This window comes from Rattus norvegicus, chromosome X (assembly GCF_021556685.1).
Source record: "Rattus norvegicus strain SHRSP/BbbUtx chromosome X, alternate assembly SHRSP_T2T, whole genome shotgun sequence".
Lineage (NCBI taxonomy): Eukaryota > Metazoa > Chordata > Mammalia > Rodentia > Muridae > Rattus > Rattus norvegicus.
Genome location: NC_141554.1, coordinates 31,053,324 through 31,066,914, shown reverse-complemented (window position 1 = coordinate 31,066,914; position 13,591 = coordinate 31,053,324). Strand labels below are relative to the sequence as shown.

At 39.3% G+C, this 13,591-nt stretch overlaps 1 protein-coding gene across 1 annotated transcript in view; it reads right to left on the bottom strand.

Moving 5' to 3' along the window:
* Positions 1–3,472: 3,472 nt before the first annotated feature.
* The window catches only part of Wwc3 (WWC family member 3), a 116,094-nt gene continuing 105,975 nt past the window's right edge, over positions 3,473–13,591 (bottom strand). Inside the window, 6 exon segments of the mRNA NM_001427611.1 lie at positions 3,473–6,015; positions 7,383–7,510; positions 7,946–8,173; positions 9,520–9,612; positions 11,275–11,439; positions 12,554–12,719. Coding sequence (NP_001414540.1) covers positions 5,949–6,015; positions 7,383–7,510; positions 7,946–8,173; positions 9,520–9,612; positions 11,275–11,439; positions 12,554–12,719 — 847 coding nt within the window. The 3' untranslated portion in view covers positions 3,473–5,948.

Genomic DNA, 13,591 nt, shown 5'->3' with positions numbered 1-13,591 from the left:
ACTACTACTACTACTACTACTAATAATAATAATAATAATGTGTGCTAATAATAATAATGTTAAAGCTCTCAAAAACGAAACAACAACAAATTGCTCACCACTGTACATTGGTAGCATGATTTGCTCTTTTGAAAACCAGTAAGAAAAAAAAAAGAGAAAAAAATTAAGCATTTATCAGGCCTTCCTCACAGAAACTGTTATCACAAGGTAACCAAATAGATGAGCATCTTTTTAAATGTATTTCAATTCATGAGTAGAAAAACATGCTAGACTCAGATTACCATTAATTAATCCTTAGGGAATCACTTGCTCTAGGTCTTATCAACAGTAGCTGACATTACAAAAAGACACGGGATTTTGGAAGTTACCAGATGACGACCATATGGAAATCTTACCCAGTCATTCCTCTCAAAAAGAAAGGAAAGAAAATGAATTTCCAGATTTAACTACTGTCAAGGAGCAGTTTCCTTTGAGTTGAAATAGTCCATCCTGGAGGAAAGCTCATTAAGATTGAGAAAGTTTTAAAAGGGGGCCCTGTTTTAATTCAAAGGAAGAAACAAACAAACAACAATAAAATCAGAGGAACTAATGAGATCACTCTGGGTAGTGGTTTGCAACACCATAGGAAGAACAACAATATCAACCAACCATACCCCCAAGAGCTCCCAGGGACTAAACCACCAACCAAAGAGTATCCACATCTCTAACTGCATTTGTAGCAGAGGATGGCTTTGTCAGGCATCAATGGGAGGAGAGGCCCATTGATTCTAGTGAAGGTGGGAATGCCAGGGTTGGAAGGCAGAAGGGAGTAGGTAGGTGGAGGAGGACACTCATGGAAGTGGGAGGTGGGGGGATGGGACAGGGGATTTTCAGAGGGGAAACGGGGAAGGGGAATAATATTTGAAATGTACATAAAGAAAATATCCAACAAAAATGAGAAGAATACTGGTTACTTCCTTAATCACTGCTCTTGCAGGATCAAGAGTTCACTTGCAAACCCCCACTCTAGGTGGCTTACAACTCCCTATAATTCCAGCCCCACAGAATCCAACACCTTCTGCCATCTTCTCCAAGAGTGCTCATTTTCTTTCCTTTGATCTGTCCCTTCCTCCAGCCTTCTCTCTTGTTCTCTTTCACCTTTCCTTTCCCACTCTCCTAAAAAATACAGTAAATCTAAAATCTAATTAAAATAGGAGCTAAAAAGATTGCTCAGTGGTTAAAAGCATTGGGTACCTTTCCAGAGGACCTTGCTTCTACTCTCAACACCCATATGGTGGCTCACAAACTGCCTGTACCTTCGGCATGAAAACATACATACACAAAAATGAAAGTACATTTTAAAAATTAAAAGAGACCCAAGAAGTGACCAACTCAAAAGTCTCAGCAATTTCCTGAAACCTACCATATGCACAAGGTTACACTCTCCCTAAGGTTATATAAACAGTAAGGTCCGCACTGAGTAAAAGATACTCTCCAACCTGTGGAGCCTGCAATTTGTGCAGAGCATTGCAGGGTTCTAGTTTTCATGAGATGACTCCCATGCTGTGGCTAGCTTTGTGAATCACCCTTGCTTTTGTAAGTAACTCCATAAATGCATTGGTCCGCCAAGTCATACTTGGTGGTATTCTCCTTTTGGCCTGTTGTTGATGAGAAAAACAAATCAACATCTCCCCAGCAATACCACCATGCAACTACAGATTTATAAGTAATAAACTTTGTAGAGAATGCTCAATTATACCAGAGATTAATCCACTAAGTCCAGAAATTGGAAGAGTTGTAGGACTTGTGACAGATTGTGTGTCTGTGCAGACTCAAAGACTACAACGCAATACCACTTTGCACCTTCAAGATTTGCTGTCACTTTAATGGCAAAACAAGTATTGACCAGAATGTGGAGACACTGGAGGCCTGGTGCATACCTGCTAGAGATGTAAAATGGTGCAGCTACTTTGGAAAATATTCCAGCATACAAGGAGTCACATGACTCAGCAACTCCTCTCAATAGAACTCAGTCAGAAATGAATACATGTCTACATAAAAACTTGAACATGAAAGCTCAGAGCAGCACTACATATAATCATCCCCATATGGAAGCAACCTAAATGTCCAAGTGACAAATGGATGGATAAGATATGGTCTGTCCACATAATGGAAGATTATTCAGCTGTAAAAATAAAATGCTGATAGACAATACAGTGTCCCTGAATCTAGGAAGCATTATGTGTTATGAAGGGAGGCATATAAAAAAGATGCATATTGTATGAGTCCCTCCAGATGAAATGTCCTAAGTGGGCAAATCCATAGGAAAGTAAGTAGACTAGGAGAGAAGAATGAAGGGTGACAGCTGATAGATGTGTAGGTTTCCTTGAGATTGATCAAATATCCAAATTAATCATTGTAATATTTGTACAACTCTAAATATATGAAAAAACTCAAGTCATGTGCTTTAAATGAGTACATTCTGTTACTTGAATTCTATTTCAAGAAAGGTATTAACAAAAAAGTCATATATATAAAATTAATGAATGGATTGATTATTTGGATTCTGTTCAGAGTTAAACAGAGCTGTTGACTCTGGTGTTTAAATATGAAGGGGTAATTAGATCCTAAGTAATAATAAAGTCAATATGAATAATTTTTCCTATTAATAATATACAATGAAATATTTTAAAATGAAAAAAAAAGGTGTGTGGAACTTGCTCCAAATCAGAAGATTTGAGAGTTGGGGGAACACTAATAGTTTGTTTGAAAGCAAGGTGGTATTAAGTGAGCATTTTGTTGTTGCACTATTCTCTCATACCTCTATTTGGTATTTTAAAATAAACCGGTCTGAGATGGCTATTTTTGGTTGTCAGCTTGACTACATCTGGAATTAACTAAAATCTAAGTGATTGTGCAAACATGTGGGAGACTTTTTTCTTAATTAAACCCTTTGAAGTGGGAAGATAAACCTTTAATCTAGGTCTTTTGAGGTGGGAAGACATACCTTTAATCTGGGCTACACCTTGTTCGGGGAGCCTATATAGGGGACATGGAAAAAGAAGCCTGCTCTCTTCCTGCTTGTTCTTGCTCTCATTGGCAAATCCACTCCTTCACTGACATTAGAACTTACTTCTTCGGGATTCCAGCACATACTAAAGACCAACTGAGAGACATCCAGCCTTGTGGAATAGATTCTTGAAACTTCCATTCATAGGCAGTCATTCATAGCTGGACCACAGCCTGTAGGCTAGTCTAATAAATTCCCTTTCTATATGGATGTAGATTCATTCTATAATTTTGTTTCTCTGTAGAATCTTAACTAATACAATGTCTCTATTTTATTTCTTTGTTGCTATAGAGACTGAACCCATGTCCTTGTACATGTGAAATACATACTCTGCCACTGAGCCACATTTCCAGCACCATTTTTGTTTATTTAAAAAGTCTCCTGTAAGTTACATATATTTAAAAAACAAGCCACACATTTCCATTTGTTCTTAAGGCAGGTTAGTTTAATTTTATAGAAGAAATACTTTCAAACGATACAAATTACACAATCAGAGAGAACAGTGACAAAACAAAGAGATGAATACTGATTATAACTTATTCCCACAACAGAAGGTTACTTATTTCAGCAATAATCACCAAAGTCCGACAAGGCAATGATTAGATAAAGTGAAAAACCAAATTCCCTTTTACACACAGTGCTGTTTCAGAGACCCTGGTGGCAGAATTCAGGTTGTTGCATGACCAGAGCTGTTCAGAGACAGTGGTTTTCTTTCTCACCAGGCTAAGCACATATGCAATCTCACACAGCAGATGGAAACTCCCTCCAGCTCCCTAATGCCCATATACCTTCATTTGTCTGAAGTAGGCAATGTATTCCCAACATTGTAGTTTTAAGAGGTTGGTAGCTGCCAAAAGGAAGCAAATGAGGGTGTTGGGTACCATGTCTCTCCTATGGCAGCAAACAGTCCATGCAATGCAGTACACCTGTACACAATTCACCTTCCACATGTTGCAAAGCCAGATGGCAGGGAGATATTATGATGGAAAGGTATCAAACCTAGGTGCTCCTCTTCAGACTCATCCTAAAGCAGGGACTGCATGTGTTTCCTTTGGGGCAAGAGTAAGAAGACAACACTCCCCACATAAATTGGTATAAGGTAGGCAGTGATTTTTTTAAATACATCTGGGAGTCTTTTTGTATTGGCACAATTGGTTTTCCTAGCTGCTCCCTAATTTGAGTTGGCAGAAAAGCTACATCGTTCCAGCTTGGGAATGGCCTGGGAAGAGCTATACCTGTGAGGCAGTGTTAGCCACATTGGCTCTGGCTGGAGATTAAGGTCCCAATATTCTGCAGGCATATGGGAAAGGCCTCCTCAGCAATAGTGCTTGCTAGTGGCAGTGCTCTAAGGACTGGTACCTTGGGTCTCTACCTCTATTGTAGATTCATACAAAAAGGAAATTGGGGATGGGGCAAATAAGCAAGACTAGAAGCAGGAATGCACAGCAAGAGATGACAACTGTAAAAAAGGTTTTCAGTCTTACCACCACTGACAAATTCCATTGTCTGTGATTGGTCACATGTCAATGAAATGCTTTTAACAAAATTCATTTTTAATAAAACCAAAAATGAAAGTGGGTTATACAAGGGTTACAGACTGATGAGAAAGGAGACCTGATTAAAAGGGAGATTTCCAAGGAGGGGAAGAAAGATCTAGGAAGAGAGTTCTGTTTTCTTTTACATTTCCTGTGATTACTTCATTTATTCATTCAAGGCCTCAGAAAGGAAAGCACATTTATGTAGAATAAATGTGTGCTAGGCAAACTAAATTGTTTGGCATTTAAAAGAATCATGGCATATTTTTATTCCATTAAATTTTTTTCCCTCATGAGCTAGTTCTAAGATTCTATGAGGAATATTGGTTAGCTCCAATGTGAGAGAAGCATTCTGATTTAACTCAAATATTCCCCTGCAATGATTTGCTGGGCAAGCTATGTTACCCACATGCCCTTCTCTCCACACACAAAAAAGCACCTTCAAAGGTTGTCTCTGCCTTTAGTATCTGCTGTATCCACTCTTTTCACTCTTTCATAAAACAGTAGGGTAGCAGGAGAGCACGCCCACACCATGTCTATCAGATCAGCCAGAGGTGGCAAAGGCAGCTGCACATGCTTTGACAAATGTAAGCAATGTGAACAGTCACCAGTCACCAGTGGACAGGCACGCTGAAACCTGGGATGCCGGAAGCTCTGTTGCCAGCTTCAGATTTGTGGAAAGCACAGAAAGATACATTAGATGACAACACAGCAATGAGGAGTTGTCAGTGCCCAGGACACTGAGCCCTACAATGCACACACAGCTTGCAGAGTATGACTGAACCACTGCAGTTGATATTTTAACAAAACACAGAGAGAGTGAAAGTGTACAATATACATAGTAGATGCACCTATGAGAAACTGATACACATGACAAACTCAGCACATAGTGTTTTTGTTTCAGGTGTCAGAAATACAACCGGCCCCAAGTTCCATTCTACTGCATGACAAATACTGAAGAACAAAAATTCAGCCTTAAAATATACCTTAAAGTCAGTATTTTCCTTCAAGGAAAAAAGTACTATAAATAAATTACAATACAGTGAATTTGCCTGAACTCACTTCGTTTCTGTCTTCCAGCCTTTAAGTCAAATAAAACCGTGTAAAAACTATACACTCTTAACATGATAGTTGATCTTTTATAAAATAACCTGTCTTCAGAGATGTCAATTTCACAACAAGGAAAAACCAAGCCCTGTTGCCGTCACTATTATAAAATATATATGTATAGATATATGTTTTTTTTTACAAAATGTGTATATTAATAGCTTTGCACAAATATTTTAAAGACAAATTTTGCTAATCTAAGAACTTCATGAAAATAAAACTGGCAGATAAATACTTCATGTGCACAATGCACTACATCAAACATCATCAGCTGGGAGAGGAGGTATGTTAATCCTTGGTCTTGTAAAAAATGCTATCTTCTCCCTAGAATTAGAAAGAATTATGCATTAGAAGTAGATCTGAAAGCGATATGGACACAGCTCAGTGGGAGAGTTAATGTCTAGTTTATATAAGGTCCTAGGAATCAATTCCCAGTAGCAGGAGCTGAATTAAAATTGCCAGTGACAACTGTTTATATGAAGAAGTCCTGTGGTGTGCTCATCTATGGTGGCTAAAATACTCACTTGTATATGGTAGGTACATACACACACACACACACACACACACACACACACACACACACACACACAAATACTTGTTTTATTAAGAAATAAATATGAGGGTGAGAGTTGTGTGAGTAAACAAGTTCTAAATCATAACTGAAGGCAGAATGTCATACTCCTTAATGCTAATTATGGCAAGGATATGAAAATTAAAGATTTTAAAACATGAAAGCTGCAAGTCAAATGTGGTATTTAGCAATAAAAAGAATTGACACAGATAGATGCTACAATGTGGATGACCTTCAGAAGCCTGATGCTAAATGCAATGAGAAAGAAACAGAAAACTACGTGTTGTATGATTCTATTAATAGGAAATAGTCAAGAGGCAAATGTAGAGATAGGGGAGTGGCACATAGAGCTCAGGGAGGGGTATGGGCTTGACCATCAAGGAGTATGAGGCACTTTCCTTTAGGGGATGAGGACAGTATCTGAGAACTAAATGGGAGGAGTAGGAACATGACATTATTGATGCAGCAATTGTTATTGACATATTTAAATGCATTAAATTTATGCTTTCTAAATTCTCTGCAATTTTTCACAGCCACAGACAATATAGATACCATGCATTAATTCTACCTTTGCAGGTAGATCTAATCTATGCCATAGTGATTATAATGTAGGAAAATAGATGATGGTGAGATGGTGATAAATGCTTGATACCTGTGATAGCAAGACTGTGATAGCTCAACTATATGATATGCATGCTTTGCAGTTTGTAGATCTGGCTTCAATTGAAAGTTAATTTAAAAGCAAATGTGATAAGGATGTATATATGTATGCATTTGAGTTACCTTCAGTAGCAAACATTTAGAAAGCAGCATTAGGTTACAAAATAGAGCAAATGGGTGAATTATAGATAAAACATGTTGAAATAAGCTAACAAAGCATGTAGCATTGTGGGGTATTTTAATTTTTAAACAAAAAACTCTACATTGATGGCAGGTAGCATAAAAAAGTATAAAAATATAAACATCATGTAAAAGCATCAAAATGTTGCTAGTGGCAGGAGATGCTGTTTACAGTAGATTCCTGGTGACTGTACTTTTTATATTAACCCAGGCATCATGGTGATAGGAAAGCAGTAAGCAGTAATGTTGGGCACAGGGTCCATCCTCACTCCATACTTACCTAAAGGTCTGTACTTGGATGGGCTCCTTGTGGTTCTGTCCTCGAAGCTGGTAGATCTCTTTGGAGGCCTTCTTCAGCATCTTTTCAGCTACTTGTTCCTGATGGTAGTCAAGTTTGGTCTGTCTTGTCTATAACAGAAACATTTGATGAGCAAAATCTTTTACTGCTACTTAAAACAAAAGAATGAATGAGCTCACTCCCATCTCTGGAGTCCAGAAGATATAATATCAGTCACAGATATGTAGAACGCAGGTCTGCCCCATCTGTGTCTACAGAAGAAATCTCCACAGAGGTGCCTGAAGTAGCTGGAGCCAGGCCTGGCTGAATGTGGCCTCAGGGCATTCTACACATAAGGGAAGGAGGTTCTTGGTATTCCTCACTCTCCTTGAAGAATCTCTCACTGTCTACATGTTCATAGTAGGGGAGAATTTCATAAAACATAAAATCCTTTCTATTACTATATTATAGGAACACTCACAACTAAAGGTGAGGGAGGCAAACATGGATAAGCAACAGATGGGGAATTCTAGAGGGAGTTCAGACCAGGCCTTTGAGTGTCTTACCTGCCTCTCCGCTTCCTTCAGTAGGCTACGGAACCGCTCATCTCGGAGCACCCAGTGTGGGAGGTCAGTCTGGCCCCGTAGCTGGGCATCTTCCAGACGCTGCCTCAGCTCCCGGAGGGTGCCAATCTCCTCATTCAGCTGCCTCTGCCTAGTCCTTGAGGCCTGGAGGTCCAGCTCCAGGTCGAGAGAGGTGCGGGCCATCAGCTCAGCCATAGACGACCTGCAAGACTGTGGAGGGCAGGCAGAGGGGCACCAGTGAGCATGCAACCAGCTTGGGCTGACATAGGCTCCATCTTCTAGAAGGTTCTTCCACAATTAACAGGACATAGCTATGGTACAAGTATTTCTCTAAGCCTGACTTATCCCATATCCATATTTTAAAACACCAGATTCTGGCAAGATTAAATCTCTACTTCAAAATAAGAACAGCAAACTTCTTTAATCATGACCTACAACTGTTTGTCAAAGTATAGAGCAACAGACCCTCATATGAAGCTCTCAGATAAAACAAACACATTCTTCTAGAAATGCTGTTTGATAATATAAGTCTAAGGTAGCAAAATGTGCTTTGTTTTTTGTTTTGAAATTTCATTTTTTTACTGGTGTCTGAAAAACATGACTGGAAAATCACAAAAGTGACTCAATTAGGTAAAGTTTAAAATGGGGGAGTTGTGTTAAATATGTAACAGCAGGAAACTGGTGTTTTTGGCATCCAATCGGTCAAGCTCAAGGATGGTGCTCAAAAAGAGAGGACAGGACAATAACAATGACTCAATTCAAAATGTTCATACTGCTGCTGTTTAGACACAACTTCTGAAGCCTAATTACATACTTTTTTAGTTCCCGCAGTCTGCAACTAATCTCAGTACATCACATGGGAATCTGGAATTTTTAAAGTATCTATTCCAGAAGATGCTTGCCCAGAAATGACAGGGACTTACTTACCTTCTACCTTACAAACTACAACTTTTAAAGCTGGCAACACACACACACACACACACACACACACACACACACACACACACACACACACACACGGCAAGCAAAGACAATGAAAACTATAGAAGCACGCTATATGTCAACAAACAGATGTAGAGGCTACAGAAGTTTTAAGTGGTTAGCACCATATACTGCTCTTGCAAAGAGCCTGAGTTGTGTTTTCAGAACCCATGACAGGTGGTTTACAACTCCCTATAACTCCCTCTCTGGGGGGATCATGCACTCTTTTCAGGAATCCACAAGCATCTGCACTCACATGCACACATATATACATAATTAAAAATAAAGCATAAAAAAGAAGCTGAAATTTGCCAATACGCACGCACTTTCTAAAATCATGAAATGATTATCCATTTAATAAATATAAGAATAAAATAATCACAAATGATATAAAATCATCAAGAAATGCTAATAGAATTATGATACTATTGCACATTCTAAAGAAGTTACAAGGAAATAAAGTCTTTTAATTAATGTGGCCTGAAGCATTTCCTAAAGTAATACCTTTATAAAGAAAAATATACAAATAAAAAACAAGCTGTTATAGATTCCATATTAGTTTCTGTAGCACACACCTGTTTATAGCGAAGGGTTCGTCTTTCCAAAGTATTTCGTATAAAATGGGACTTCCTGGGCAGTGTTGAACTGTCACTGTCACTACGATAAAGCTGCACCAAAAAGAATATCCAGAAACAATTTATTATTCATTTCCTATTCAATCTCTGTGAATCCAAATGGGATTAATTTTTTCCTTTCACATGCATTTAAAACACATTAAAATTTTTTGTTGATGCATTTACCAGGTCTTTGGACCAACAGAAGAGTTTTAAGAGAGAGAGAAAAAAAAAACCAACCAAAACAAACAAAGCTGCCAACCTGATCTTTTTTTCATGCTCATCAACTTAACCACATGAACTTTCTACACTGATCACATTAATCATAATTCTCTCCTATCCATACCAACTACAATTTGATATTAAGTAAGCTGCTTATGAAAGCAGGTACTGTCTTCAGCATGTTTCACTGTTTAGCAGTCATTCACATTTGCTATTTATTTCTGGCTTTAGTAAAATGGCTTTTTGGAAAAAGGACTCATTCCGGGTAGAAAGACAAGCCAACATTCACCATGCTGTGTTGTGCCAGTCAAGGGAAAGGTGTGGTTTTAAAGAGGAAAATAAAGAACACTTCTTTATGGGAGCCCCTACGGATTTCATGTGGTAGTGGATCAATGGTTGTCTGTGTGAGTGCCCAAGTCTTGCTTCCCAGCCTTATTTTCTGTACCAGTTTACAGGAGATATTCAGGAAACACAGTGGCATGGAAGCTTACTTGCCCTGTGGTCATACCAATATGCACATAAACATCAAGGCTTCTAACACCATTACTAATAAATGCTGTCTTTTATGCTGGGAACAGAGCTCAACCCGTCAGCTGCCAGTCTTCCTCTAAGCAGCAAACTTTGTCCTACTAGTACCCTATTGTCAAAGAGCATCTGAATCTGTTCCGTGGTGGTTCTGCCAGAGCATAGGCAAAAGAGGAGAGACCATGAGAATGGTATTCAGATGAATATGTCTAACCACCCATATAGGCATCATGACCATTTTCCCTTCAAAACCATTTCACTATCCAGGTCAATGGTGTTACTGTCACTCTGGAATGGCCAGATCAGCTCAAATTCACTGTCCTCCCTTCAATGACTACAGTGCTTTGGACCTCCAAGCCACCTACCTATAGGCTACCAGTTTCATGTGCACATTAGAATTTCCAAAAGTTCTAATTCTCAGGTCCCACCTGTGACCAGTGACAAGTCTCTAGGAGTGGGACCTGGGTGTCAGTATCTAGTGAAGCCTTTCAATGTGATTTGACTATGGATCCCCATTATTTCCCAAAAGGTATAAAATTGGAATGTATTCCTTAGAGCCTACAGGATTCAAATAGGGCAGTACCTTTGGAACTTCTAAGGATGAAAAGAACAAGCTAATGCAACCTATAGATTTCTATCTAACTCAAGACAATCTCCATTTTGACTTGCTGTTTCTCAAAATATTCGCCCTGCCTCCTGATCATGAGATCCATCACATAGAAGAGTGAAAATCTCTAGGAGGTAGAATTCAGAGAAAATTCAAAATTCAACAGGCTCAGAGCCAGGTGGCGAGCTGAATGCCTAGTGTTCATTTGCTCATTTTATCTCCACTCATATATGATGGTCATTTATTCATTGGTATGGCTTGTGAGAAAATATATTTTTTATCAGAGATAGTAAAAATGAGAACATAACAAAGAGAAAGAAGAAGAGAATGTTGCACGCAAGAGTAAAGGAGTTTCAACTCACCCTGCAAACATACTGGCTTCTTGCCCCTGGTGAGAAGGTCTGAGAGCGCACAATGGTGCTACTACGGACAAAAGGAGAACCACGGGCACGACGGCTAGGCCATTCCTTTCGAACAGCCAGTGCTTCTTCCATGTAAAGGTCTTCTGTGGTGGTTTCCTTGTCAACCTAGGTAGTAGGATTATTGTTACTCTGACTTCTTAATAGCACAAATAATACAGTTAGTGTGAACAAACTCCTCTTCAGTTTCTTCCTGCTGGTCTACCTGCCTTTTTATACCTACCACCCATAATTGTCATTGCTGAAATGACAGCAGTTCATTTTCTCCCTCCCTACTCCTATCAGCTCTTTTTCTATTTTTTTGGAGATAGTGTCTTGCTATGCAGCCCAGGCTGGCCTGAAACTCATTATATAGTCCATGCTTGTCTTGAACTTGAGGCACTCTTCCTCGCTTATCTTCCCAAGAGGTAGGATGAGAAGAATGAACCACTGGAAGACTTTGAAGGTCTGCCATGGCAGTTTCCATAACAATTATCCCATCTTGCAACCCTGTCATTTCCAAAATATAAGTATAAATAAAGTTAAAGGGGGCATCAATCTAGCCTCCCCAGCCACTCCTTTGGTAGCTGTTACTTTTCATGCATGTAAACAGTAGAACAGCAGCAATTCTTAGAGACCTCATCTAAAGCAAGTACTCTAATCTGCTATACAGGCTGAAGACTAAGAAGTTGCCTAGGGGAGAGTTCATACATGTTGCTTCAGAGACCATGGTGGTAGCATATTTTGGTACACTGAATAGTTAGAACAATAATATTTCAGTGAGATACATTGTCAACTGGTCAAAGCTTATTTGTTCCTAAAGATGGGAAGTGATTGCCACAGAATGGTGTAAAAGGCTCAATTTTTTAAGTCAGAGCTGTATTTTTCTTATAATCTACAGGTGATGGACACTTCTGTAGGAACTGCTGAGTTCACATTAATCCCTTACAAATCTTAGGCAATGCTACAGTTCAGCACTTGATTATATAGAGTTGTTGCTTACATATTACCTCCAAATGCCACCCATCTCCATACCCTCTCACACCCACAAGACATGGCCATTAGTGAGTATATGTTCTACTCCTACATGTGAGCAGATCAGTCTAGCTTCCTGCAGTACACTTACCACTAATCTACCCTGCCACTCATAATTCCCTTAATAGGTATGGGGAAAATTCCTTTCTCTTTCTAGAGATGGCCAGGTACTAAATATTCAAAGGCCCTATTGGCACTTTTTACTTACCTTTAGAGGCAAGGGTTGAAGTTTCTCAGCTTTGTAAGAATCTGCCTGGCCAGTAACCACATGCCCATGGATAGAGTCTGCACCAATGTAACAGGAGTTTGGGTACTGGGGGCTGGTCTGGATGCAGTTGCTACAGCCACTATCAACCGAGTCAGCCTGCCAACTCCTAAAGGTAAATATTGAAACAGTCCATGAAAAACTCATCAGAGATGATGCCTCTCATGGCAGTTTTCAGAAGAGAACAGCAGAAAGAGCAAGGAAAACCTGTTTCTTTTCAATGATTAAAGACAGCTGCTGTTCTTATAAAGCAGGAGTATTTCTGTTTTCTAAGGAAGCATCCTTTCATTAACAGTTTTATGTTTTCCTATCACCCAATTTGAGCCACTTAAGGTACCAAAAACTCTTTTAGAAAACCCTCCCATCTTGCTGTCTAACCATGAACAGCATAGCATGTCTTATCCCTCTGCCAGGTGCTTCAAAAGCACATTTCTCTCTAAACTAAATTCAGAGAAAGTCATGGGAAGAAACAGTAAGCCTCACAAAGACAATATTCATTTTGCAAACCTGTGGAAGAGATTCAACATGTGACCCCCCCCCCCACAGAGGATCAGACAAGCCACTACACCAGAGGTGCTCATTCACCTGAACTATTCATCCTTTTCTCATAGGCCTCTATTGGCAAGGAGTCACACCGATGGGCCACTTTAAGCAGTAGTGGCTAGTGACGCTGCCTGGTTATGGGATTCTATGCTTCCTTTGAGGAGTGTGTCCAGGATGCAGAATGGATTTGTGGTTGAATGCAGTCAGAAGGAAGAAGGAATGGGAGTGATTCCTCGTATGTGTGGTGGTCTTTTTGTTTACTGAAAGTTCTCTACAGCTGATGTTAGTAAAAATGGCATACTATAATTATACTATACCAAACTAGTGAGTTGTACAGTGTAAATGCAGACAGATTAAATTTCTATAAGGTGGGCTTTAAGAACAACAACAACAACAACAACAAAAACAACAACAACAAAAACAACAACAAGAGAATAG